The sequence below is a fragment of the Crocodylus siamensis genome, chromosome 1 (genome assembly GCF_052110815.1).
Source record: "Crocodylus siamensis isolate JL-2025a chromosome 1, ASM5211081v1, whole genome shotgun sequence".
NCBI lineage: Eukaryota > Metazoa > Chordata > Crocodylia > Crocodylidae > Crocodylus > Crocodylus siamensis.
Window position 1 is genome coordinate 154,319,675 of NC_143395.1, and position 26,627 is coordinate 154,346,301.

General features: G+C 54.3%; 2 protein-coding genes across 3 annotated transcripts; one reads left to right on the forward strand and one right to left on the reverse strand.

Moving 5' to 3' along the window:
* The first annotated feature begins 2,366 nt into the window (after nucleotides 1–2,366).
* On the forward strand, nucleotides 2,367–12,372 carry HSP90AB1 (heat shock protein 90 alpha family class B member 1). Its single transcript, XM_090046340.1, has 12 exons — nucleotides 2,367–2,473; nucleotides 3,546–3,692; nucleotides 4,661–4,867; nucleotides 5,260–5,419; nucleotides 5,777–5,910; nucleotides 7,050–7,370; nucleotides 7,884–8,049; nucleotides 8,186–8,376; nucleotides 8,750–8,897; nucleotides 9,502–9,770; nucleotides 10,387–10,720; nucleotides 11,887–12,372. Exons 2-12 carry the CDS (start codon nucleotides 3,546–3,548, stop codon nucleotides 11,997–11,999), a joined length of 2,190 nt encoding a protein of 729 aa, XP_089902466.1. The 5' UTR covers nucleotides 2,367–2,473; the 3' UTR covers nucleotides 12,000–12,372.
* Nucleotides 12,373–16,148: 3,776 nt separating this feature from the next.
* On the reverse strand, nucleotides 16,149–26,542 carry SLC35B2 (solute carrier family 35 member B2). 2 transcript variants are annotated; one of them, XM_090046341.1, is made up of 4 exons: nucleotides 26,388–26,542; nucleotides 19,981–20,174; nucleotides 18,622–18,782; nucleotides 16,149–17,282 (listed from the first exon to the last, which is right to left on the reverse strand). In XM_090046341.1, exons 1-4 carry the CDS (start codon nucleotides 26,396–26,398, stop codon nucleotides 16,344–16,346), a joined length of 1,305 nt encoding a protein of 434 aa, XP_089902467.1. In that variant the 5' UTR covers nucleotides 26,399–26,542; the 3' UTR covers nucleotides 16,149–16,343. The 2 variants fall into 2 exon arrangements, with proteins under 2 accessions (XP_089902467.1, XP_089902468.1); XM_090046342.1 differs by lacking the exon at nucleotides 26,388–26,542 and adding an exon at nucleotides 20,962–20,980.
* Between the last annotated feature and the right edge of the window lie 85 nt (nucleotides 26,543–26,627).

Genomic DNA, 26,627 nt, shown 5'->3' on the forward strand with positions numbered 1-26,627 from the left:
GAGAAAACTGTGTCACTGTGTACCTTAAAAATGATATCATTACCTGCTTGCTGTGTGTGGTGTAGATGCACTTCAACTGTTTACACTGGATTTTGAAAAATTACCAGCCTAAATTAAACTAGTTTGTGGTGAAGGTACCTATCTCTAAAAAGGCTTTGATCTGGGCTCCGTGGCTTCCAGGTAGTCACTTGCAGCAGTGCAAAAAGCTAAGTGTGGCTTGTCCCTGAGGAGTGCAGTGGACATGGGGTACTTGGGAAAATGCGTTGTTATGGCTTTCTGCCATTCAAACCTCCCATGCATCTTCTGAATAATGAAACTGCTTTCCACAAAGGGGATAGGAAGATAATTCCCATTCTTGTTCCATATGTGGGATATGAAGCCATAAGTTTGCACATCATCCCTGGGGTCTTTGAAGAAGCAGTTGAGGGTGTTTTGCCCTGTTGCACCTTTTGTTCTAGATAAAAGGAAAATGGAAGTAGGAGGTGCTCTGTAGGACACCTCACCTCTAAATGTATAGGAATAAGCTTCAGTGCAGTTGGATCATTTTTTCTTTTCTTCTCACTACGTACATACCCAGAGCTTGCACTAATTTAGTGCTGCCTGCTTCTTAACTGGTATAATTGTGGCAACACAAAAATGCCAAGGAGACCAGCTCCAAATGCAACCCCTTAACCCAGGCTGGGGAAACTGGAGCTCTCATCCCCAAACCTGATGAGACAATGCAGTTCCTGGGGGTAACTTCTTACCACTGCTTACTCCATGGACCCCACAGGGCCCAGCATGGAGCACTAACTCCCAGGCTACAGGGACATGATCTCTTATGCCACCTCTTACCACATGACTCTTGCACACGTTGCAGGGCAGCACAGCTTCAACAGGGCAGAAGGGGGTTATTCTGTCTGGAAGCATCCTAAGTGGTCAGCCAAGTGGTCAAAGCACTCTTACAAGAGGCACAAGATGTAGGTTTGAATCACCTCCGGCTGAGAAGGGAGGTGAATCCAGGTCTCCTATTTTCCAAGAAGAGTGCTATATAATCATGAGGTAAGAAGGTAAAAAAAAGTGGGTGAGGGGGTATGGCAGCATTGCTTTGTCCAACTGTTTTTAAAAAGACAAATGAACCCTGCTCAGCTCTGGGAGAAAGAGGGCACTTCCCATCCAGAGTTGGTTCCAGGCTACGGATGGATGGAGTCACCTCCTGCAGCCTGGCTAAGGGGCTGGTTCCAGGAAGTTGCTGGCTTGAGGATACTGATGTGATTCTGTTTCCAGACTTGTGTACAAGGGCTCCTTGGTATCCCCCCTGTCTCCCCACCATGGGGTGCTGCTGCCCAGTGAGCCTTCCTCTGGGCTTGGGATTTCATGCTGCAGGGCAGGCACCTACAGGTTGGAGAATGGGTGCCTACCATCCTGTCCCTAGCTCAGTTGTTCCAATGGTTTATTTAGCCTCCTCCCAATCTGAATGGGTCTAGCCTCCACTTCCAGCCGCTGAATCTCATTATCCTTTGGTCTGCTAGACTGAAGAGCTGTGTGCTGCTGGAAATCTCTTCCCCACGTAGTCCTCAGTTGTTGGTGGAGACTGAGTTGGCTCTGAGTGCCCAGGCTTAGCATCCAGACCACTCATCATTGTTGTAGCCCTCTCCTCAACCCTTTTCATTTTCCCCACATGCTTCTTCATTAGCATTTACGTTCTGTGACCCAGAACATAGCCACCTTTAAAGCTGTTCAGTACAGGCTCCAGTGAGGTTTTGTTTTCTATCACTTGGGGAGGGTTGTTATTAACATTATGCCATGTGGGATAAAGGAAACTATGATCTCACCACGGCTACCATTCTATTAACTAAACCAGTGGGCTTTTCAGATAATAATATACCTATTGGACAAGACCTGCTGATCCAAGGCATGCTGGAGATGGGAGGCTCTTGGCAGTGCTGGGTGGAACTGCAGTGTTAGGGCCTGGGGAAGGACGATCTTCAGAAATCTTTGGGTAAGCAGTTGCTTGTGGTCGCCTGGACTCAATGCCACATTGATTGCCATGAGTCCTGCTGACAGCAGGGTAGAGATGCACCTTAGGCCCCCTGCTACATGTTACCTATGTCATGCAATTGTAACTGGCTAATCACACAAGAAGTGTAGACCAGCCACACCTGCAAAGTAGTTATCACACCATAAAAAGTATTCATGCGGCTATAAAGAAAGCCAACTGGCTACAAGAGTTAGCATGTGAAAATGTGTGACAACTTTATGGCTGGTTTCTATCCAGCTTTCATTGAAAATGTGGACCCTTACAGACTAACTAAATCAGGACACCCTCTCGCTCTGTAGGAGCCCTTTTAAGGCGGAGGGAGCCGGGGGCCGGCCGGCCGGGCGCAGCCCCTATATAGGGCAGGCGGGGGCGGCCGCGCGCTCTCTCCGGCGCTTCAGCCAGACGCCAGGCCCGAGCCGGCGCGCCCCGCTCCCGCCAGCCCAGCCCAGCACGGTACGGGGTCCCAGCCCAGCGGCCGCGGCGCGGGGGCTCCGCCTGCGCCCCCCGCCCTCCCCCGGGGCCGCCCCGCCCCGGCCCGGCTGCGGGCCCCCACATGGCAGCTCCCGCCCCTGGGCGCCGAGCGCTGCTCGGGGGTGCTGCTGTGTCCGCTCCCAGCGGCCTGCCCCGCGGTTGCTGCCCCGGGGGGTCCTGTGTGTCTGCTCCCCCATACGTTTTAGCAGCCTGCCCCGAGATGGGTGATGGCTCCCCAGGCATCCCCTCGACTAACATGTGGGCTGCCCCGGGGGGGCTGGGGGGGCTCGTGTGTCGGCTCCCTCCCCCACATTTTATCTGCCCAGCCTAAGATGAGAGGGAAGCCCCCCCGACACACATCTGGGCTGTCCCCTTCCCTCCCCCACATTGCGTGGGCCTGGCCCCAGATGGGTGAAACATCCCCGTGCATCCCCTCACCTTCCAGCTGGGCTGGTGGGGGGGTAGCATATGGCTGTGCGGTCCTTCCCTTAGCCTGCCCTGAGATGTCCTTTACCATCTGGGCTGCCCCGGGATGGCTGGAGGAGTTTTGTGTGTCTGCTCCCTCCTGTGCCTTCCATCAGCCTCCCCGGAGATGGGCAGAGCGTTCCCCAGGCATCCCCTCACCATCCTGGACTTCCACGTGGGATGGCTGGGGGCTTCCGGTGTGCTTGCTCCCTTCCCCACGCTTAATCTGCCTGCCACGAGGTGGGTGGAAGGTTCCCTGTGCATCCCGTCCCTTTCCCACCTTCTAGCTGGGCCTGCCCCAGGATGGCTGGGGGGGTTCCTGCGTGTCTACTCCCTCCTGTACCTTGTACATTGGCCTACTCCTAAATAGGTGGAAGGTTTCCTGTGTGTCCTCACGTTCTATCTGGGCTACTACCCCAGGATGGATGGAGGGTTCCTGTGTGTCCCTTTCCTTTCCCTGCGTTCCATCAGCCTGCCCTGAGATGGGTGCGAGGTTCCCTTCCCCAGGCTCCACCTAGGCTACCCCGGGGATGGGTGGAGGGTTCCCCATGTCCCTTCCTTGAGGTTGACAGTGTTGCCTGCCTTGCAGATGCCTGAAGAAGTCCAACATGGGGAGGAGGAGGTGGAGACGTTTGCCTTCCAGGCTGAAATCGCACAGCTCATGTCCCTCATCATCAACACTTTCTACTCCAACAAAGAGATCTTTCTGCGGGAGCTCATCTCCAATGCCTCTGATGTGAGCCTAAGGGCCAGGGCAAGGGCAAGGCAGAGGGGACTCACCCCTACTCTGAGCCCCTGGGCATCAGCATGGCCAAGCCCAGTGCTGATCTACAGCCTGTGCCTGTTTCTAGGGCAGCTGCTGATTATTTGTACTGTGGAGGCCTTGGGAGAAGCAGGGTGGTGCCCAAAGGGCCTTGGGATATGTCTCAACCTTGCCTGTCTCTCAAGGAGGCCATGCTAGGGGCAACTATCTTTGGGAAGAGTGAAGGAATACCCACTGGGAGTAATCCTCCAAGAAGCTGAGGCTTCAGGGGTTGTTGAGTATGGACTGCCTGGGCAGGGCGGGGGTCCCCTTCTTGGTCTGGAGCAGTAGAACTGGCACAGGCAGGGCCTGGCATGGCCAGGCAGAAGACCAACCCTGGCAGTGGTTGTGCCTCTATCCCAGTGATTGTCCACTGGGGTGCTGCGGGAGTGCTGCTGTGTGCAAACACCTGCCCACGATTCATGAGAGAAACCCAGAGATTTTGCTCCGAAGTGGCCAAACCCTCGTGCCCTGTTGCAGCCTTTCTGACATCTTCACAGCAGAAGAATTGCTCTATTATTTTTCCATGGTTGAGCAGAGAGTGAAAGCTCAGAGGTGGCATTTTTCAAGGGGTGTCTTGAGCCTAAAAAGAGGGTTGAGGACCACTGATCTATCCTGTGAAAGGAGACTGGCATGGAGTTGTTTGGGGCTGCCTGGTGGTTTCCAGGCATTTTGCCAGTGGTGTATATGGTACACAAAGGGTACAGCAGCTGCTGCACCTGCCTCGGGCTGGGCAATGTTCTCAGCACTGGATGGTTTGATCAGGCTTTTGGGTCCTCTGCCCAGGTGTTGCTGTCTCAAAAGGAAGGGTCTGTGGGCCTTGGAGCTGGAAAGGGTACAGGGCTCATGGAGTGAATGAGTGCTGGGTGGGGTGGCCATACTAACTCTCCTTTGTCCCTTAGGCTCTGGACAAGATCCGCTATGAGAGCCTGACAGACCCTTCAAAACTGGAGAGCGGCAAGGAGCTGAAGATCGACATCATCCCGAACCCTCGGGAGCGTACCCTTACCCTGGTGGACACAGGCATTGGGATGACCAAAGCTGACCTCATCAATAACCTGGGCACAATTGCCAAGTCTGGTACCAAAGCCTTCATGGAGGCCTTGCAGGTGAGTGGCCTCCAGCTTGGGCACAGGTGGAGATGCATCCTTCAGGGGGCTTAGGTATCTATGGGGCTTGTGCCCTTCCAGGGCCTTGCAGATTTTGGCCAGTAGGAAGCTCTGATGCACAGTGCATGGTTGGGAGATACCCACCCCCCTTCCTGCTCCTGCCCTTTTGGCCTTATGCCCTCCCAGGGAGACTTCTCTGGTGCTGGTGGCCTATGTGCCTCTTGTTCAGGGGTGAGCAGATGGTCTCTGCCCCACCCTGTGTGCATCTGTTCTAGATGGGCATGGTGGCCCTTGGACTGAATCACTGTCATTGGGACATGCCTTGCTGCACTCCAGGCATCCCCTGTCTCTGGTGTGCTGCCCTCCTCACCCCTTTCCCTTCCCCCTTGTAGGCTGGTGCAGACATCTCCATGATTGGGCAGTTTGGCGTGGGCTTCTACTCTGCTTATCTGGTGGCTGAGAAGGTGATGGTCATCACTAAGCACAATGATGATGAGCAGTATGCCTGGGAGTCAGCAGCTGGGGGCTCCTTCACTGTCCGAACTGATCATGGTATGTACCATGGGTAGAAGCCAGCAGGGAGCCAGCCACATTCCTTTCACCAGGATGGGGCCCCTAGCAGGGTTTGTGGGGGGACACTGGTGTGCTGGGGAGAAAAGAGGTCCTAGTCTACTGGTTCATGATCACCATGCCTGGTGCAGCATCTCTTAGCAGGACCAGTCACTGCTGTGGCTACAGCTTCTGTTCATGGTTGGGTTCCTGGCTAGATTATCCTCACACTGGTGGATCACAGAGCTGACTAGACTGAGTCCCTGGCACAGGCGTTGTCTCCAGAGCAGCTTCCTCTTCCCAGTGATCTTGCTGCAGTACCTACAGTCAGTAACACTGCTGCCTCTCCCCACCTTGCAGGTGAGCCCATTGGGCGTGGCACCAAGGTGATCCTTCACCTGAAGGAAGACCAGACGGAGTACCTGGAGGAGCGCCGTGTCAAGGAGGTGGTGAAGAAGCACTCGCAGTTCATCGGCTACCCCATCACCCTCTTTGTATGTATGCGAAGGACAGGGGATCCTTGGGAAGGGCAGATGGAGTGTGCCATCTTCTCCATGCTCCCATCCCCACATGCTCCAACTTGAGTCTTCCCAGCCACATGCTAGTGTCTGTGATGACTTTGATCAGGAGTTTAGAGAAAGGACTTTGGCTCTATCTGCTACTGCAGTAGCAGAAAAAAGTTTTATTTAAATTGTTTTATTTTACTGAAACTTTGGGGGCTAGACTGAACCAGATCTCTTATGGACTTGGCTGTTAGTTGGCATTTATATTCTTATGAAAGTAAATGGGAGGGTTTCTTACCTCCTTTCCCTCCCCATTGTGGAGTACTGTTCAACACACTCCTGTTTCTTAGTTTATGGTTTTCTCTGACAAAGCTGTTGTGTTTTTACAATTTGTCTAAGCATCTTAACAAAAATATATTTGTTAGAGTAAAATATAATCTAATACATTTGGTATTAAATATAAGCTATAAGCTAAAGCTATGAAATGGTATATCTAAATTATTTAATGTATGGTTTTCCTTTACAGTGTCTCTTTTCAGGCCTTGTGCTCTGTTTAATTGTATCTCATTACTGTTTTAGTTAGATACGAGGATGGCTTCCTTTACTTTGACTAAGCTAGTTGTCTCACCTGCAAAGGTTCATGCTACAGTTACTCAGAAACAGGCTTTGGGGCCTTCTGCTAAGCCACACTTCTGTAGCCTGGCCTAGGCCCCTTGAAAATGGCCAAGGCTGACAACAGTTCCTGTCTTTGAGGTCTTTGCAGGGATGTAGACAGTGGCCTACCCCATTTGGTCAGGGATGGGCTGAGACACTGCAGCACCCTCCCCAAACATGGGCCTCCTATTGCACGAGCGATTGGAGGCCTCGCCACCTGCTGGCAGCTGCAAGTCTTCTGTTCTCCCAGTGGGTCCAGACAGCCAAAGACTCTACAGACACGCACTGAGCCTGCATTTTATGTGCTGTGCCCCAGTACTGGGCTCATCCCTGCCATTACCTATTCCAGCTGCAAGTTCCTTCCCCTGGGGCAATGGGGTATTTGTTTGCTGCTACCAATTTTCCCCATGGGGAGGAGGCCCAAGGGGTGGCAGGTGCCCTGGCTCTGACTCTCCTCTTGCTCCTCTGCTTGGCAGCTGGAGAAGGAGCGAGAGAAGGAGATCAGTGATGATGAGGCAGAGGAGGAGAAAGGGGAGAAGGAGGAAGAAGAGGAGCCTGCTTCTAAGGATGAGGAGAAGCCCAAGATTGAGGATGTGGGCTCTGATGAGGAGGAGGAAGAGGGAGACAAAGGGAAGAAGAAGAAGACCAAGAAGATCAAGGAGAAGTATATTGACCAGGAAGAGCTGAACAAGACCAAGCCCATCTGGACCCGCAACCCCGATGACATCACTCAGGAGGAGTATGGCGAGTTCTACAAGAGCCTCACCAATGACTGGGAGGACCACCTGGCTGTCAAGGTGAGGGTAGGGGTGGCTGGGAGGGAGCCCAGAGGCAGCTCCTCATGCTACTCAGTGGAATAGGAAATGAGGCTCAGTACACCCCTGTCAGATAGCTGGGCCCCAATAGAGGAAGCAGGGGGTGCTCCAAGTGGACCAGCTGGGGTTCATCAAGAGGGCAGCTCTGCTACATGTGCCCATTTGAACTGCTTTTGTGGGTTGGGGCTTGCTGACTCATTGACCTACATAACTCTTGCTCCCAGTCTCTTCAGTTATGCTGAGCATCCAGGGGGCCTGGACGCTGCCCTGTGGCATAAGCCTTTGGAGTAGCAGTCTTGGCCAGCACCCTCTGGAGCAATGGGAGTGGGTGGTCCTGAGCTGGAGATGGAGAGAGTCCAATGCTAGGGGTCTCGCCTGCCTAATGCACCAAGAGGGACTTGCTCCAGGCAGCTTGTCAGGCCTTCACAGGTGCCTGGAGCTAATGCTGGGTGGTGTGTATGTGTGAAAGGAGGTGCGTTTCTCTCCCCTCTACAGCACTTCTCTGTGGAGGGGCAGCTGGAATTCCGGGCGCTTCTCTTCATCCCGCGCCGTGCCCCCTTCGACCTCTTTGAGAACAAGAAGAAGAAGAACAACATCAAGCTGTATGTGAGGCGCGTCTTCATCATGGATAGTTGTGATGAGCTCATTCCCGAGTACCTAAGTAAGAGCTGGTGTCTGGGTGCAGCTTGCAGCAAACCATGCATGGGCTTACCTCTGCTGTGCGAGGGGTGGGTGTACCTCCGGACCACTTTTCCCCCAGCCATACTGACTGGCTCCTTGCTGTCTGTCCTTTGCAGACTTCATCCGGGGCGTGGTGGACTCAGAGGACCTGCCCTTGAACATCTCCCGTGAGATGCTACAGCAAAGCAAAATCCTCAAAGTGATCCGCAAGAACATTGTCAAAAAGTGCCTGGAGCTCTTCTCAGAGCTGGCTGAGGACAAGGAGAGCTACAAGAAGTTCTATGAGGCCTTCTCCAAGAACCTCAAGGTGAGACTTGGCCTATCCAGTGCCTGGGGCAGGTGGGGCCTCCTACCGCCCATGATTCATGTCCTTTTCCAACCTGCCAGAGGGCATGGCTTGTGGTCTGTTCTCTGAGTGGAGCTGTGACACAGACCTCTGTCTAGGAGCATGTTGGAGCAGAGGGGCCTTGACTGTTGTGTGTTGCTGATGGAGCTGACTGTACCTTGGGGTGATTGTGGGGGCTGCTGGGACTCCCTCACCACATCTGTCCCCAGACTGAGGTGTGGAAGTCCTTGGGTGTAGGAGTTGGGGGGCAGGGGGTAGAGGAGGGGCAAAATTCCAGCTCCAAAGGCTGGAAAGTCGCTTCTTGGGGGCTGCATGTCCTCTCATCTGCCTCCAGCTCGGGATCCATGAGGACTCCGCCAACAGGAAGCGCCTGTCAGAGCTGCTACGCTACCACACATCTCAGTCAGGTGACGAGATGACCTCGCTTTCGGAGTATGTGTCTCGCATGAAGGAGACACAGAAGAGCATCTACTATATCACAGGTAAGTGCCATCTACCTGATGAGCCACACCTACTCACACATCTCCTACCCTACCAGTAGGTCATGTGCACTGCCTGGTGGGCCTAACCTCCCTTAACCTGCTCACCCACAGAGAAGGGATGGGCATGTCCTTACTTAGCAGGATTTCTTGTTATTAACACAACATTCAGAGGTTTATGTTGACTGGGAGACTCTCCCAGTCCCCCAGAATGGTGTTCCTTGAAGCGGATCGTCCTGAGAGACCTTTGTGTATTGTTTCCAGGAAGCATGGTGGATAGCAGGGTCCTATCTAGGGGCTCATGACTGTGGGAGGTCTCTCTGGGGAGCCTTTGTCCCAGGAATTTAGATATGGGTGCACTCAAGTTTGACTGCAGTCTGTCTTGTAAGGAAGAGGCTTGTTAATAGAGTGCTTTGGCTCCTTGGCAGGGAATTGGGTGTGGGAGTCCTATGGTCTCTGTTCTGCCAAGGGCCAGGCTCTGTCCGTAGCCCTTCAGGGGCCAGGAAACTCCTGTAATTGGGTTTCACCTGAGACATGGCTCCTGAGCAGGGGATGCTCCAGCCAGCTGCACTCCTTCAGACTGGTGTCTTTCTTTCACCTGGTGCAGGGGAGAGCAAGGAGCAGGTGGCAAACTCAGCCTTTGTGGAGCGTGTACGGAAGCGTGGCTTTGAGGTGGTGTACATGACTGAGCCCATTGACGAGTACTGCGTGCAGCAGCTCAAGGAGTTTGATGGCAAGAGCCTGGTATCAGTCACAAAGGAGGGGCTGGAACTGCCTGAGGATGAGGAGGAGAAGAGGAAGATGGAGGAGAGCAAGGCCAAGTTTGAGAGCCTCTGCAAACTCATGAAGGAGATCCTGGACAAGAAGGTGGAGAAGGTAAGGTTGAAAGGAAGAGCCTGGCTTGGGACCGGGTCCCAGGCTGCTCTGCGAGAGGGGTCAGAGGGAGAAAATGGCCCCCTGAATGCAGGGGGGGCGGCTGGCCCCTGACTCGGTGCATGCTTCTGATGTCCCTAATCTCCAACAGAAGAGCCGCTAAAGGAGGCTGAAGGTCCCAACATGCACTGCACCATCTTGCTGTAAGCAGCCAGGCTGCAGGCGAGGGGCACTGACCCAAATATGTGCATTTTTGGGAGTGGGTAAGTGTGGGAATGAGTCTGGAGTGCTACAGGGCTGGCAGAGCTGCCTGTGCTGTCCCAGACAGCTCCTCAAACTGGATGGAGGCTCCCTAACCCTTTTGGTACTGGCTCCTCCATAAAGAAGTGATGGTGATCCAGTGATTGTACATGCAAGGTGCTGCGCTGTGGAGGGCATCTGTGCCTTTTTTGACAGCCAGGACTCAACTGTAGTCCTCGCAGGTCATCACTAGGGGTGTTGCCAGCTGTGCTTAATGTGAATGCTGGAGCCCCAGCAGAGTTGTGACCAGGGCCAGTCAGATGGGAGGTGACCCCTGCATGGTCACCTCCCAAGTGGTTAACACTCCATACATCACCAGGTAACCATTTCAAACCGGCTGGTCTCATCTCCCTGCTGCATCGTCACCAGCACCTATGGGTGGACGGCTAATATGGAGCGCATCATGAAGGCTCAGGCCCTGCGGGACAACTCCACCATGGGCTACATGATGGCTAAGAAACACCTGGAGATCAACCCCGACCACCCCATTGTGGAGACACTACGCCAGAAGGCTGAGGCTGACAAGAATGACAAGGCTGTCAAAGACCTGGTGGTACTGCTCTTTGAGACGGCCCTGCTGTCTTCTGGCTTTTCCCTGGAAGATCCCCAGACCCACTCCAACCGCATCTACAGGATGATCAAGCTGGGGCTGGGTAAGTGTGCCAGCCAGGGTGCTGTGGCTCTGTTAGCTGACCCTAAGGAAGGAGGTGCTTTTTCCATCCCCTCAGCACTGCAAATTAAAGGATCCTGACCTCAGCAGCAAGCCCCAAAGGGTCCCAATGAGTCCCAGTGAGTTGGGACGCATTGGGTTTTGTTGGTCTGGCACAGTGGGGGCCAACCTTTCAGGCTGGTTGTCACAAATTAAGGTGTGCCATGCTAATCCCCTTCCCTTGCTCGATCTCTTTTTGTTCCCTCCCTGATCATTTATGCTACACACAGAGGCTGCCTGAGGCACTTGTGTTGCAGGTTGGCTACCGCTGGTTTAGCAGGTCTCCTTGGGGCAGAGTAGTAGCTCCATATCCTGCCCCAGCGGCACCTCTCCTGGCCAGTACAGGGAGATTTCACCCTTCCCTCCATTCCCAGACAAAATAGAGATTCTGGAGGGGGGCAGCTTTCCCATCGTGGCTCAGTGCCGGGGATGGGAAGGTGAGGGATGCAGAGTGCATCTTTTTATATGGAGGAGGCAGTGTGCGCCAGTCAAAAGCAGACATGCCCTACTCAGGGAGGGGGGATTGGCTTTGTCCTGTAGTGGCTGGAGTAGCCTGTAAGTGGCTTAAGGTGCCAGGGCCTGGACATAAGACCAGATTGAAAAATCAGTGGCACCTGCTGGCATTATGTGAGGGTAGAGCTGGTTTGGAAATGCATGTCTTTGGAGGGGTTTTCTTAAGTGGAAGACATTTAGTTTTCAAGAGGAAAAGGTGAAAGCCAGAATCTTTCTGCCAGTAACACGGTGAAGTCTGAAATGTGCCTGCCAGAGCCTCTGGGGAGCTGTAGAGGGCATGTCCTGTGTCCCTGTCCCCTAAAGGCTGAATACACTCCTAGCAGAGTGCTGCATTTTGGGAGATTATAGCTTCCTGTCATAGAGGAGGTGGGGGTGGGGGTGCACGCTGGAACACCCTCAGTGACCTGTTGGAATTGCAAACATTTTCAGGCTCTTTAGCAAGTGCAACAGTTTCCCTGAAAAGCAGCCTCTTGCTCAGTTGTCCAACCAAAAACATGGAGCCAAAGGGAGGGTCTTTCAGTACAATTGGTTTGAGACCAGTGGAGCTAAGCTCAAATCCCCACTGTGACCTGCCTATGTCTTCACCCCCTACTCCAGGTATTGATGAGGAGGAGGTGGCAGCTGCAGAGGAGCCCAGTGCAGCCGTGTCTGATGAAATCCCCCCTCTTGAGGGGGAAGAAGATGCATCTCGCATGGAGGAAGTGGACTAAAGCATGTGTGGGAAAAGTTTTCCAGCTCCCACAGGGTCCCCATCTCCTCTGACTGCTGTCGGGAATGGGGGCCCATAGCTGCTACTGACTGTAGCACCTTTTGTGGTGGTCTCACTTGTTCCCTCTGGTCAGTAGCGGGTGAAGTGGGGTTTTCCAGGCCCACCTGGTCTGTCCTCTGTCTTTCTGCTTGTGTAGAAACAGCTGCTTGGGGTGGGGGTGTGGATGGGCCCTGACCTCATGCCACTGCTGGGCACCACACTCACCCCTCCCAGCAGTTGCTCGCCCACCCTCCCACCTCCCTGGGGTAGGATGTTGTATTTGGTTTGCTGTTTTGTATTTTGTTCTAGTGGAATTAAAGTCTCCAAGAACATGACTCACATGGAGTGGGTGCCTTGTCTTTGCCAGCCCCACCCCACAGAGCAGGTGGTCTGGTGTTGCCCAGATGGGAATGACCAGGGGAAACTTGAGGACCAGCAGGAAGTGGGGGCGGGTAGTGGCTGGCATGGGGAGGGTAGGTATAGGACCATGCAGCACAAAGTGCAGGGATATGTGCCCTGGGGCTGGCCCTTGTAAGAGACAAGGGCAGCAGGCAACTCCACCCTGCCCAAGACCCCCTAGGCCAGGGGTCAGTAATGTTTTTGGGCAGAGTGCCAAAAACACCCATAAGCTCCACTTGCAAGAAGTTGGCATGCCAGGGTGCAATGGTTGAGGAGTCAAGCGGAGCCCAATCCTTGTGGCAGCATAGCCCAAGCCCCTCCTGCTGTCCGCCCCAAGGTGCACGTGCCAAGCAAAATGCCTTCACGGGCCATGCCCTGGCACCTGTGCTGAGGGTTGCTTACCCCCCTGCTGTAGGGTGTCCTGGGATTTCAGCTGCAGGGGTGTTGTAGGCACAGGCTCTGCTCCAACCTGTCTCTGTGTCTCTCCAGTGCCATGATGTGGGAGCTTGCAGGATACCACCTAGCTCAGGCCTCCCTCTCTGCTCCTTGAGCTTCAAGTGGTGAGGCAGTACCTGGCTCCCAGCTGCTTGGCACAGTTGGTCAGTCACCCTAAAGGACTTGGGATGAGAGTGGGTACTGCTTACAGGTGGTCGTTTCATGCAGGACAGTTGCTCTGTAAGGTATTCTTCTTCTCTGTATTTTCAACCTGAACTGTAGTTGCACATATGCTGGGGTACCTTCAGCAGGCAGACCTGTAGCACACCTCTGGCTAATGCTGCAGTGTCATCCTCCACCAGAACATCCCACAGAGGACAGCTGGATAGTGCTGTGCTGACTGCAGGCCAGCACCAGGCAGAGCCAACTGCAGCTAACCTCCCCTCAATACAAAGGGACAGAGGCTTCAGCTCCCAGCATGCAAGGCAGCCCGGCCAACCTTTCTCCTTCTCCAAGTCCTTGTAGCATGCACTGCATGCTGGGATCTGCAGTTCTCCACTGACTACACATCTGAATTAAAGCTGAGTCACTGGGTTGGATTCAAGGGGTGGTGCTGCTGTCAGCAGTCAGGGGTAGAGAGGCTGTGAGGGCTGAAACAGCCTCCATGTTCTAGCAAGATTTCCAGTCCTCTCAGTTAAAGCCTTTGTTTTTTTTTCCTCCCTGAAAGACCAGGCAGAAACCAGGGAACTCTCAAACTGGTAGTAACTTAAACTTCACACACACACATAGGATGCAAATGAAAAACTGTCTCTCTTCCAAGCCTGCAGTTTGAAATCCACTTCTGCTGCTCCAGTGAAAAAGCTTTCCCCTTCCTACTGATCTGTTTCCCTCTTCAGGGTCTCTCCAGCAACTTGTCTTTCAGATCCAGCTTGTTCTTCTCCAGCTCCTGCTACTCCTTTCTGCTCTAGCACACCTCCTCCACATCTTCTGTAACCTGCCCACGTACACTACCCAGCCCAGCTGTTCCTATCCAGCAAGCCTAGCACCTACTCAGTAGCCTGCCATCACCCAGCTCCTTCCAGGTGAAGCCCCTGAAGAACCACTGTTCAGTGGGACTGTATGATGCCAGAAGGGACAGGGAGCTATAACTGAGAGCACAAAAATACTCAGTTTGTGACAACAGCCTCCACTGAATATGCTTGGGGAGGGGAGTAGATTTCTTCTCACCCCTTTTCCCCACAGCAGTAGGATGACACACTGATACAGGAGGGGTTAGAACATTTTGTTCTTAAAGGGCCACCCTTCAATCTGAAGGATTGAATTGTTACCCATAAGTACCCATTCCCTTTTAAATCCTCCCACAACCTTGGCCTGGCTAGTCTCAGAGTAGCAGTCCCCCAGGCCAAGAGTGCATCCTGGGAAAAAACACTTCCTGTGATAGATGTGGGACTTGCCACCTTTCAGTTTGACTGACTGGCCCCTGGAACTGGGGAAAAACCAAAAGCTGCAAGTGCCCTCCCGACCTTCTCCAAATCACTCACGTCCCATCTTCTCTGCAGAGCAAGCAGGCCTACCCCATTCAGTCTCTCATGTTGGCTTGTCACTTTATATTGCAGCTATTCATTGCCCACTTTTCCTGTGCTAGCTTCTTCCTGGCTGCTGGTGACCACCATGCAACAGAGCATTTACAGAGAAGACATCCCAATATGACAGCCTAGGTGCAAAGCAACTCTTGTCTCTGCCGATCCTGGCCTGCTGGTTCCTGGCCCAGCCACAGGGAGGTGTCTCCGCTCACGCAGCCAGCCCTCCAGCTGGGTGCTTGTTGCATGAGAACACCATGACAGACTCAAGCCTCTTCAGCCTTGTTGCAACAGCAGAGCCAGGCAGGCAGTGGGTTTAGAGCAGCCCTACTCCACTTGCCAAGGGCAGAGCTAGCAGAGGCCATGTGCAGGGCTGCACCACCTATGGAGGAAGATGACTAAATTGCACTTCCCAGGAACTAGACCAAGCCAGAGAGGCCAATAGGTTCAGGGGTGGAAACAGCATTAGCATTTGTGAGGCTCAGCTGAAACCAGACTGAAGTCCCTAGATCAAGGTCACACAAGAGGCTGCCCTTTTCCACCACATGCATTCAGACCAGTGTTTGCCCCTGGGGGGGGGCACAGTTTGCAGCAGATTTTTAATTTAATAAAAAGAGAAAAAAGTTGCATTTCAAAAGTACCAAAACCATTTCCCTTTTGCATCATGGGTCAGGTCACATCAGCAATAAAAGGGTAAAACCCCAGCCCTCCCTGAGGCAGGGCTAGGCTTCAAGCTCCCTGCATCCCAGTGGGAGAGCTGCAACCACTGGTCAGGCAAAGGGGAAAAAAAGGAAACCACATGTGAGCCTCTGTCCTGTCTTTCAGGCCCCAGTGCACTGTGTACATAGCCAGGCCCCTGGAAGGGCTGGCACTGGCACCTCCTGCAAACGGGAAGAGGAGAATACAAGGAGGGCATTTGTGCTTCTCTGAACTTTAGAAGACAATGACAAATGCCAAAAGCCACAGAAAGTACACCTGGAAGGGACCCAGGGGACTCTGGGAGTTGTAGTTCAAGACTGAGAGGGGAGTAGATGGCAATGAAAAGCAGTACAAAAGACCATATGACTTTCTGGAAGGGCATGGAGCCTGCAGATTTCTCTACCTTGGGGTTGGTTGGGCAGGGCTAGACTGTGCAGGGGGGAAAATATGGAAGAAGGAACATGACCTGATAAGCCAAGCCAGAAAGGAAGGGGTGACTTTTTCACATGGCACCAGCCATTGGATGAGCCTGCCCCCCCCACCAAACGCTCCTGCCCTGCTTCTCACCTGCTGGGGGTTGGTGGGAGCTTCTGCCCAGCCACCACTGCCACCCCTGCAGTGTCTCATATTGGGACTGGAGCTTCCCTCACACCTGTAGGTACTCTTCAAGAAAAAATAGTGTTTTCTTGCTATTCCCTTGTAGCTGGCTCTGTAGAGGCAAAATAAATGAGGAGTGCAGGTGGAGGCAAGATGAGGCTAGGAGGCAAAGCTCTAACACTCATAAATAAACTTCCAGAGAAGACATAAGTAACAGACAGGCGAAGCCGGGGCAGGAGTTACACACTCCTGCCCTCTGGGTGGGGGAAGTTCGGACAGGGATCAGACACAGCTCCCACTCCCTTGGCTGGGGTGGGGGTACCTCTGGGGGTGGGACAGGGGCTGAAATTCTCAGACCTATTTAAGGCAAATGGAGAAAGATGCCACAGCAACTGTAAGTGCATCTCGCTGCTGCTGGGCCCACTCCAGCTCCTTCTCCAGAAAAAGCTGCTGGAAGGAAAAAGAGAGTCACCAACTCCCTACCCTTCCTCTCTGTAGGTTCCTGAAGAGGAGACAAATAAAGTGAGTGCTCTGGAGATGGTGCGAGGGGAGGGGAGGAGAGGAGAGGGGCAAGAACATGGTCTGCACTGCAGCCCCTAGACCTTCTGTATGGGTGCATCACCAGGGGGCAGCTTCTTGCTGCGTTTCTTCATGCGGCTGCGGGCATAGACCCGCAGGAAGAGAGCCACAAAGACAACGGCCACACCCAGACCGCCCACCACAGTGACAGCGTGGCCGTAGATGAGGCAGGAGAGGAGGATGGCAAAGGCCTGGCGCAGGGTCATGATGATGGTAAAGACAGCCGCCCCAAACTGGCTGATGGTGTAGAAGATGAAGAGCTGGCCACAGGCAGAGCAGACTGAGAGCAGCACAGCGTGGACTGCGAACTCCGAGTGACGGGCCATGAAGCGGGCCGACTCCACCAGGGCACCCTGTTCCAGGAGCGAGCCCATGGTGAAGAGGCAGGAGAAGACATTCACCCCGAACATCATCTGCACGGGGGACATCTTGTAGGTGAAGAGAGCATCCTGCCAGTTGGAGGTGAAGCTGTCAAACAGAATGTAGCCAGCCAGCAGAACTAAGCCCGAGAAGGTTGTAACAGTGGAGAGATGCTTATTGGGGGCGCTGGAGAGCAGGAACATGCTGACCCCCACCGAGATGAGTGCAGCTGTGAGGTACTCCCAGTACTCGTAGCTTTTGCGTGATACCAGCTTGCCCATGAGCATGACTGGGATCACCTTGGAGGCCTTGGCCAGCACCTGGGTGGGGAAGCTGATGTACTTGAGGGCTTCATACTGGCACCAGCTGCTGAGGATGTTGGAGAGCGAGGCAAAGGAGTACTTGTACATGGGGGCGCCGTGGCGTGGCTGCTTGGTCAGGGCGCAGTACAGGCCAGCCACAGTGAAGGCCAGGATCCGGTTCATGAAGACCAGGAACTGTGAGTCCTTGAACTTCTCACCTGGCTCTGTCTCCGTGGCCCCATACGTCCGGGTCATGACACGCTCCTGGAGAACGCCCCATGTCAGGTAGGAGACCTGTAAAGGGTAGGAGAAGCAGAAGAGTGAGGAGGAGCAGAGGTAGCTGGTAGCCTCACGCTCAGGAACGTACAGACCTGCCCAAATGCCTTCCCACTTACAGCCAGCAGAGGACAGGGACACACAGTAGCCTGGAACCACAGGACAATCCCCACCAGCACCAGACGACAGCCTCTGAGAAAAGGCCAGCTCAGCTGGCTCCCTCCTCACTCCCACAGCACCACCGCTCCCACCAGTTACACACAGAGGGCACAGCGTGTGGCACCTCATCACCCACATATCTGAGCAGCCCTCAAGCTCCCCTTACCGTTAAGGCTATAAATACCTCATACAAACCATCTGGCTCTAGACTGACAGCCACAAACTCAAACAGAAAGAAAAGGAAATGGCAAAGCACACATTCCTGCAGCCCCATTGACCCTGCTCAGATCGGATGCGTTTTACAAGACATGTAGTTAGGTATTACTCTGTCTGTTGAACCAGAAAAACTGGAACAGAGAATATGACAAGGACACCGCCTGGAACCTGCTGCCAATAGAAACTCTGCTCTGGGGTTCCTGGCATTCAACACTGCAGCCCCTGTGTTGTATTAACAGTTTTTCATGGTCATTCCCTAAGCCCCTTCTCCCATCAGTGACAACTCTGTTCTAACCCAGCACAGAGAGAACTGCCATGCAGGGCGGGCTCATCTGCACAAGTACTACACAGCCCCGCTGCCATGGTACCCAAGCTCCTCAGACACTGATGGAGACATCTGCGTGTCTCCACTCCCACAGGACACCTTACTGTCCTCCTTACTGCAGCTAGATTCCAACACTGGAGGGATTTTTCTATTACCAAATTAAATCTAAGGGGAAAGCCTCAGCTTCAACACATTCCTGCCCTCGGGGCAGTCAGGACACTCAGTGCTTGTGAGAACAGCAAGACAAAAGGCAGGCTGCCCCAATGCCCAGTACAGACCATAGCAGCCGCCACTTTAAATATCAATTGTGCCCTGCAGGAATTCATCCATCTGGATCCACAGAGGGCACCAACTGGACAACAGTTTCCAGCCCAGCAGATGCTGGTTTATTGTAGCTCAAAGGATCAGAAGGCCACGAGCTGAGAGCACATGAAAAATGAGTGGATTGCCGCTGCCCTTACAGCCTGCGTGTCCCAGCATACAATGCAACTGGGCACAGCCCAAATCAACTAGAACCCCAGACATTGAGATGCTTTATCTCTGGAGGCTACAAATCAGCTGCCTGCATATCAGGTCCTGTTCTCTACCCCCCTGTCCTCCTGCTCTCCCCAGCCCCACCCCCCAAAGAAAGTGGCTACAAACATGCTCAGTCTCTACCTGGAGGCCAACAGCACAGAAGAGCAGCTTGAAAACTTGCCGGGCTGTCGAGGACTCTACGGGCTCACTCCGGGCAGCTAAAGGGATGTCATCTTGATGTGCAGACTTGGCCTCGCTACCGAAGACACATGACTTAATGACAGGAAAGCAAATGCCACGGCCTGGAGGAGCAAGAGAACCAGAGATAGCATTAGCCTGGTTAGGGCCAGGGGGGCACAAGCTACAATTAACATGGGATAGAAGAAAGTCGGCCAGCGGCTAACAGCGTCTACCTGAGAGAAGTATAGCTGTGTTAGCCTGAAGTCAGTCAGAAAGTAGGGCAGAGTGGCACCTCAGAGACTAATTAATTCATACAAGCATAAGCTTTTGTAAACAGCAGCTTGATTCATCAGATGGTATGAATAGACCTGCAGGCAGCAGAGGCTCTAAATACACAGCAGTAATTTAAATACAAGTTAGCTGCTGCTTATGAAAGCTTAGAATCACAGAGAAGCTGGGCTGGAAGGGACCTCCAGAGGTCATCTAATCCAACCCCCTGCCTGAGGCAGGATCATCCTGATCCAAACCATCCTAAAAAATCAATAATTTAAACTCTATGTAAGATTGCTGTCAACCCTGACACAATACAGACATAACACCCCACCTGCTTCTATAAAAGGTTGTCAATATTTGCTCAAGTAATCCCAGGAAGAGGGCCATGCCCCCTTGCAACAGAGATAGGCAAAAACACCCACCAAGCTGACCACGGGATAAAATTCCTTCCTGACCCCAGATATGGTGATCAGTCTGACCCAGAGTGGAGGGGCAAGATCCTCCAGCCAGGAACCTCAGGCTGTGGTCCCAGCAGGAGCACCAGCACACCCCAGTCACTCCAGGTTATGTCTTGCTAAATTACTTAGGCTATAAGATGCCACTCTGCCCTGCCTTCAGAGTGTCTACCAGTGCCAGCCCCTGTACTACCCCACCTGGAGTTTCATAACAGGATCTGTGGCCTTCTGTTGTCTGAGGCACCTCAACCAAAGTCCTGCCCAGCCAAACACCCTGATCTGAGTTGAGAGGAGCTGAGCAAGAAGAGCCCACATGCTTGCAGATCTGAAGGATAAACCCATTACACATGCTGGCCTGCACTGCCTCTGATGGATTCCAGGCTATCTAACAGGAAACAGCCACAGCTGCCATGGTTGAGATAAGACAGCTGAGATGATCTAGATGAGTTTGGCTGTCTCAGAACAGTCCCTAATTAGCCCAGGTCCAGAGGGACTTAGACCTGTGGGTCAGGACCAAGGTGCATTGACAGAGGCACATCCAGGCCAAAGCCAGAAGACAGAAGTAGAACTGAAGTGCGTTATCCTCTCTTACCTGTCTCCAGGTAATTCTTTCGTTTGAAGTACTGAATGAGCAGGTACCCCGGCACCAGGATGCTTGCATAGCCAGCAGCATTGATGAAGAAACGGAAGAGCCAGAAGTCCCCCCATGTGTCCTGCAGGGCAGCTGGTACTGCTTCACTTGCAGCCATGGGTGGGAGAGCAGCTAGCATGACAGCCAGGTACAACCTACAGAGAGAAGGAAATCCAGAGAGTGAGCCCTGGGGTGGGGCGGGGGGTGGTGTTACCCTGGCCTGCGCAGCAGTGATAGAAATGTGCCACAGCACACTGGCAGCACAAAGGACTCCAGCCCTCACTCCCCAAGCAGGACGGAGCCCTCAGGCACAGAAGCAAAGCCCTTTCCAATCACTCACTAAAGGTCCTTTCAGGGGGACACAGGCAGCCCACTGCCTGGCTGGGAGCTGAGGACTTCCCCACCCCTCTCTGAGCTACTCAGGTGCATCTCCATGATTGGGGCTTTCTGATCAACTGGCTGGGGTGAGTCAGGAGGGGATGGGACAGGAAACTGCACTGAGTATGGGGAGTGCCCTGGCCAGGTGCCATGTCAGACAATCCCAATGAGCCTCCTCACTCTCCACCACACAACAGAAGCCTCCTCCCTTTCTCTTCTGCTAGCAGTCAAACAGCCATGGCATCCTGCCCAGAGGTGGCTGCAGGAGTTCCAGTTCAGATGGCTTGTAAAGCACCTGCAGGATCAGGGGCAGAGGAGAAACAACCACCCTTGAGAAAGTTATCAGCTCTGGCCTGTAGCCCAGGGTGTTTGCAGCTCTAATTTCCCAGACAATTGGAGTGTCCCAGGGGGTGTCAGACCCTGGTGCTAATGACAGTTTTACACACGAAGCAGCTCCAACTGCTGTCTCTCCTTGGAAACCTTACTGGGACGTGCTTAATTGTCAGCCAAAATCTTTACTCGGGGGAGGGGGAAAAGCTATTAAATAGGAACAGCAGCTCTTGCCTTGCCGCTCGTATTTCAGCATCCGGGCCAGAGCAACCTTTCTGCAAAACAACGGGCTATTCCCTTCACACCTCCTGCTGCCACAGGTGACAGGCGGGTAGAGCGCGCTGGACAGACTGGAACGCTGCCAGGCTGGAAGAAAATGGCAGGGGGGTGGGAGGATGGGGGTTGACCTTGCTGGGTAGGAACAGGACGTGCCCCTGAGAACATGCAAGGATACTCCGGAGAGCCAAGTGGAAATTACATGCGTACACCCTTCTAGCCAGACACCTTCAACAGCGGTGGGGCTCTTACCACCACTTTCCTCTGGAGCACTAGGGATTAACACACTCTTAGATTAGCCAGAGAGCTGCTCCTGCTACCACCCAGCAGCACTAGCAGGACTTCTCTACTCAGGAAAGGCCTGGAGTCCCTGTCAACTACTCACCTCCAGGGACAGCAATTCACTAAAGGCACAAGAGTGGGGAGCAAATGATGGCTGTGGGTCAGCAAGGGCAAAAGATGCTGTTGCCCCACAATAACTCTCTGTACACACAGTGCTGTCGGGCAGCACTCGCTCTCATGGCAGGGGCTCTGATTAGCCCAAAGCATTGAAGCAGGGCACTGGGAGTCAGGCTGCCTGCCTGGGTTCTGTATCTGGCGGCCAGGGACTCGCTTGTTCTGAATGTCCCAAGTGACCCGCACAAGGAGGGCCCCAAAAATGAATGAATGCCCTTGAGGATACCACCCAGAATGTGCCTCCAGCTATCACATCTGCGGATCTCCTTCACACTGTTCTTGGCCAGCCCTGATCTAACCCCTGGCAACCTGAAACCAGAAACAGAGTATTAAGATAGGAAACAAATGTGCCTTCATCATCCCACCACTCTTCCCCCTCCCTGCATCATCAACCATGCCCCATGCCTGTCAGGACCTGGGGGCATTTCCCTGTTGGGCAGATTTCCAGCCACCCAAAGTCCAAAGCCCTTGCCCAGAGAGAACATGCACACACATCTCTCTCTTTCTCACTTGACTAAAACTCCAGAAATGCCCAACCCAGAGACAAGGAGTAGCCACTGTTTTGCTCCAGGGCCAGTTTCACTGCCCCATTCTCATGTGCCACCAGGCCCAGCAAGAACAAGGTCTTGGCATCAGAGTGGGTGCAGGGTTCAACTGGCCTGGTGTTTGAGGGTAAAAGGGGCCTGGGAACTTTTCTGTCCGTGCCTGGCTTTTACCATGTTACTTGTGGCATTGTTGACCCAGCACCACCCCTCTAAACCACTAGGGCTTCCTGCCACAGGGGGGACACAGAGGGTCCTTGTGTGTTAATCCCATGTGGACTTCTGTGCTGAAAGCTGCACCCCCCCAACCTTCTCCCCATACACATTTGATGTGTTTGTATTCCCCACCCCCCAAAAAAAAACCCAAGTCCTCAGCAACCATAGTGACCCTGGTATGTTGGGGGAAGCAAGGCAGCCTGCATGGTTCCCCCACTCACTCCCTGCTTCAAGAAGTCACATTTAAACTAGATTCATCAGCAGCAAGTGGGGGTCAGTAATCTATAGATGGGGGGAGGAGGGAAACAGGGGTTTTGGGGTTGGCAAGGCAACTGTACTGAGGATACAAGGGAGGAGGTGTCAGTTAGAGAGAGAGCTGAAGACATTTGCCTTTCCTGGAGCTGGGGGAGCCTGTACAGATGGCCAGAATAGGTGAGAGGATTCATGGTTTGGTGACTGGGACAGCATCCACTGAGGCCTCCCCAGTTCCATTTGAGCCACTGTGGGAAAAGAAACAGCTCTGCTATCCCAGGCCCACAGCAGCTGGACAATGGCTCTCTCTCCCCCTCCACGGCTAATCGCTTTGTGGCCCCATGAGCTGGTTCTGTGCGTCAAGTTCCTCCCTCCTCCAGCGTCACTTGAACAGGGAGCTAGTGTTACAGGTAGCACTATGCAACAAGCAGGCAGCACACTCCCTCTTGCCAGGCATGAAAGGAGCTTTTATAGTCTCAGACCCGCAGAACGGCCAGGAAATTTGGATCACAAACTCAGCTACTGTTCCCCTTAACACAGGAGGGTCACTCTCAAACATGCTAATCCCCGAACCTGCGTGGGACACAGCCCCACCTTCCCACTTCCCTGTCTTCCCCCTTCGGCTTCTGGCACATCACAATTTAGGCCCTGGCTGAGAGATTTAGAGTAACCCTTCCCCTAGCCCAAACTCCACCCTGATTACCAGGGATCCTGGTTTTCTCTATTTAAAAATTGCAAATTCTCTGATAAAACCACAGTTTGCAAATTATCTGATTAAAAAACCCCAAATCCAGGATTAAAATGACACACCACTATACAAAGATATCAGTTGAACACAATGTTTTACTGATATATTTACAATTTTAAAGCAATTTGGAAGCCTACCAGTGTCTCAATCATTATAATAAAATAAATTCTAAATACCTATAAATGTTGGTGTTTGATCTGGGGTTTTTTATCATGGAAAAATCACAGCTACCCCAGCCCCAGCTACTTACCAGTACAGGTCCAGGCTCCTCACTCCCCCCGGCCCTGCCAGTGCCCCTCACCCCCCACTGGGACCTAGCACAACAGGACAGAGCAGAGCAGGGAGACTGTGAGCCCTGCACTGCCATAGAGAGGTGCCCCCTGTCCACCTGGCAGCAACAGGGGGCACAACTCCGCACCACCGCCCCTGGGTGGGCAGGGGGCACCTCGCCATGGCAGCACAGGGCTTGCAGTGGCAGTACTGAACTTCCCTGACCTGCTCTGCCCTGCTGCACCGGGTCCCGCCTGCTGGGCAGGGAGCCTGAGCCTGCAGCAAGTGGCCCACCTCCAGCCTGCACACAAATCTGGGGGGCATATGCTCCCTATAAGAACGTGCACAGTGGCGGAGAACCAGCCTGCTTCCCACTGGATAAGCCACCTGTGGCTGTCCCTCACCCTACCCAGACTTTGTGGCCACACATGGCCCCAGGCCCCAAGCCCCATACACTACCAGGCTGGGCAGCAGCCCCAACCCAACTCTTTCCTTCACTATGGGGGCTCAATTCCTCCCCCCGCCCTGACTTACCTGTGGGAGCTGCTCTCCAGGCTGCCTGGCAGCCATGTCCATGTGTATGTGTATGTGTGCACAGTGCATGGAGCCCCCTCCTTGACTGCCCTGTTCCCGCTCCCCCAGCCCCTTGCATGCTGGAACTCTGCCAGCCTGCAAGGGGAAACCTGGCATTTCCTGCATTTTTCTCCTTTAAAGGAGAAAACCTGGACTTTTTTACTTAAAAGGAGAAAATCCAAGCTTTACTGCGATTTTCTGTTGTGAAGGGAAACCCGGATCCCTGCTGATCACAGCTCCCAGACAAAGCAGGGAGGGAGAAATCTACAGAACAAAGAAATCCGCCCCCCATCCACCTTTGCTGACATCCACCACTCCTGTCCTGCAGCCTCCCTTGCTGAGTCCTGCCACCCTACTTCTAACTCTGCCAGTGTGCCTTTCTGGCCTCTCCCTTCCAGCCCCCTTCACTGACACACAAAATGGGGCCAATTTAAAGACTTAAAACCAGATCCCTGTGATGACTGCAGTGAGTTTTCTTTGGTTCTCCTAAGGCAGGGGGAAATCCTATGTCAGCCTTGGCAGTGTACAATCTGCCAGCAGAATGGAGAGGGGCAAGCAGAGATGCTGAACTCTATCCTGAGACCACCAACAGGCAACACAATGCTGAAATGAGTCTTTCTACAAGTGGTATTCGGTAACACTGGCAGCAGTGACAGCAGCAAGACACTTCATGGCCTAACCCCAGCCACACGCTGATGGAGTCAATGCCATGCAGGCTCCTAGCCACTGTAGGACAGATCTGGCTCAGAGGACCTTGAGCCTCCCCTGCTTCCCATCTTGTGAAGAGGCATTCAAGTCTGGGGGAAGAACTTCCTGTTTCAAAGACCCCTAGGCCTTTCTGGGGTTTTGCACCTGGGGTGAGCAGCTCAGTGCCATGCTACTGGCATTTTGCTTTCCATGATCCCTCTGTCAGCACCAGACCATCACAGACAGCTAGGCACTGAAATGCTGGGCTAGCTGTCCAAGACAGCTCAGCACACCCCATGCTCAGTCCAGAGCAGCGGTGTGCAACCTTCTGGATGAGCCCCACAGGGACTGTCCACAGGCTGCTCCCAGCACATGCATGTGATCAGGAGTGATGGCTGGCAATGTGTGCCATCAATTACTGCTCCCCCACTACCAAATTTTCAGACCTGTGGGGATATCCACAGGCCAGGTGATGTGGACTCAAGGGCTGGAAATTGAGCACCCCCAGTCCAGAGAAAAATCTGGCCACAGGCGTCACAACCAATGCCAAGCTCTGCAGATAATCTGGCCTTGCTCCTAATGCCTAGGAAGGCACGGAGCAGAACCAGCCCTCTGAGCAATTCTGAAAAGAGCTGCCCCTCTGCGCTGCCCTGTCTGCCCCACGCAGGTGGCAAAAGAACTGGCTGGGGGGGGGGAGGGGTGAAGGAGCCAGAAACCCCCAGAGCAGGATGTAGGCCCTGACTGGGGGAACACAGTCTTATGCCAATCCGGGTGGAGATGGTGTCATGTCTGCACTGGAACGTGGCGCTCTCCCAGGGCTTCTGGGAACGGGTCCGTGCCCCGGAGCCGGCATGCCCCACCAGCGCCCCATCCACACCCCACGGCCAGCTTCAAGGCCAGACCACTTCTGTGGGCCCAATCCCTGCCCTGCCTCATGTGGGTCAGCTTAGGCACCAGGACCCTTGCTCAGGGGATTTGTTTCTCACCAGGACCCCAGCCTGCAGCCCTTCTCAGTGCAGCCACCACAGGACATGGCTGGTAGCTGTCCCATACCCCATTCAGGCTGGAGCTGGCACCCCGCCTCAGCCAGGGGCAGGGACTGTTCCTGCCCCTCCCCCGCACCCTGCTGGTGCCCACACCGGGGCCAATGGGAATGAAACCTGGTGCCGGTGCAGTGTAGATCCCCCTCCAGCCCCATATCCAGGGCCAGCTGCATCCCTGTTGGGGGGGGGGGGGGGGCTACCAAGCCCTTATACCAGGAGCTTTCAGTGGCACGTGTCCAGGCACAGCTGGCCCCTGATCCCTGCTGGGCCCCACACTACAAGCCCCCACAGCTGCATGCACGGGGTGGGGAGGATGCACGGCCCCAAAGCTGCCGGGGTCCCAGCTCCCCCTGGGGCTGGAGGGGCATGCACGGGGTGGGGGGAAGCACGGGGCTAGAGGGCATACACGGGATGTGGGGGCACATGTACGAAGCCACGGGACCACGCACAGGGCGCGGGGTGGGGGGAAGCACAGGGCTGGGGGGCATGGACTAGCTTAGGAGCGCATGCACTGGCCTGGGGACATGGACCAGGCTGAAGCACATGCACGGGACCGGGGGGCCATGCACGGGGCGGGATGCGCGGGACGAGCCCCACCTGCGGCCCATGGTGGCGGCCGGGCCGGGCCGGGCGCACGCCCGCGGGGTCCCGGCTGCTCCGCTGCGCTCCGCTCCGGCCGCGGCTGCCCGGGCGGGCCCGCCCGCCGCTGCCCACAGCGCCCCCGGCGGCCCGGAGCCTCCCGCCTGGGCGGGGCGCTGCGCTCAGCGGGGGGGCTGTGCTCGGCTGCCACGGCCCTGCGCTGGCCCGCCCCGAGCAAGCGCGGTGCCCGAGGTGGGG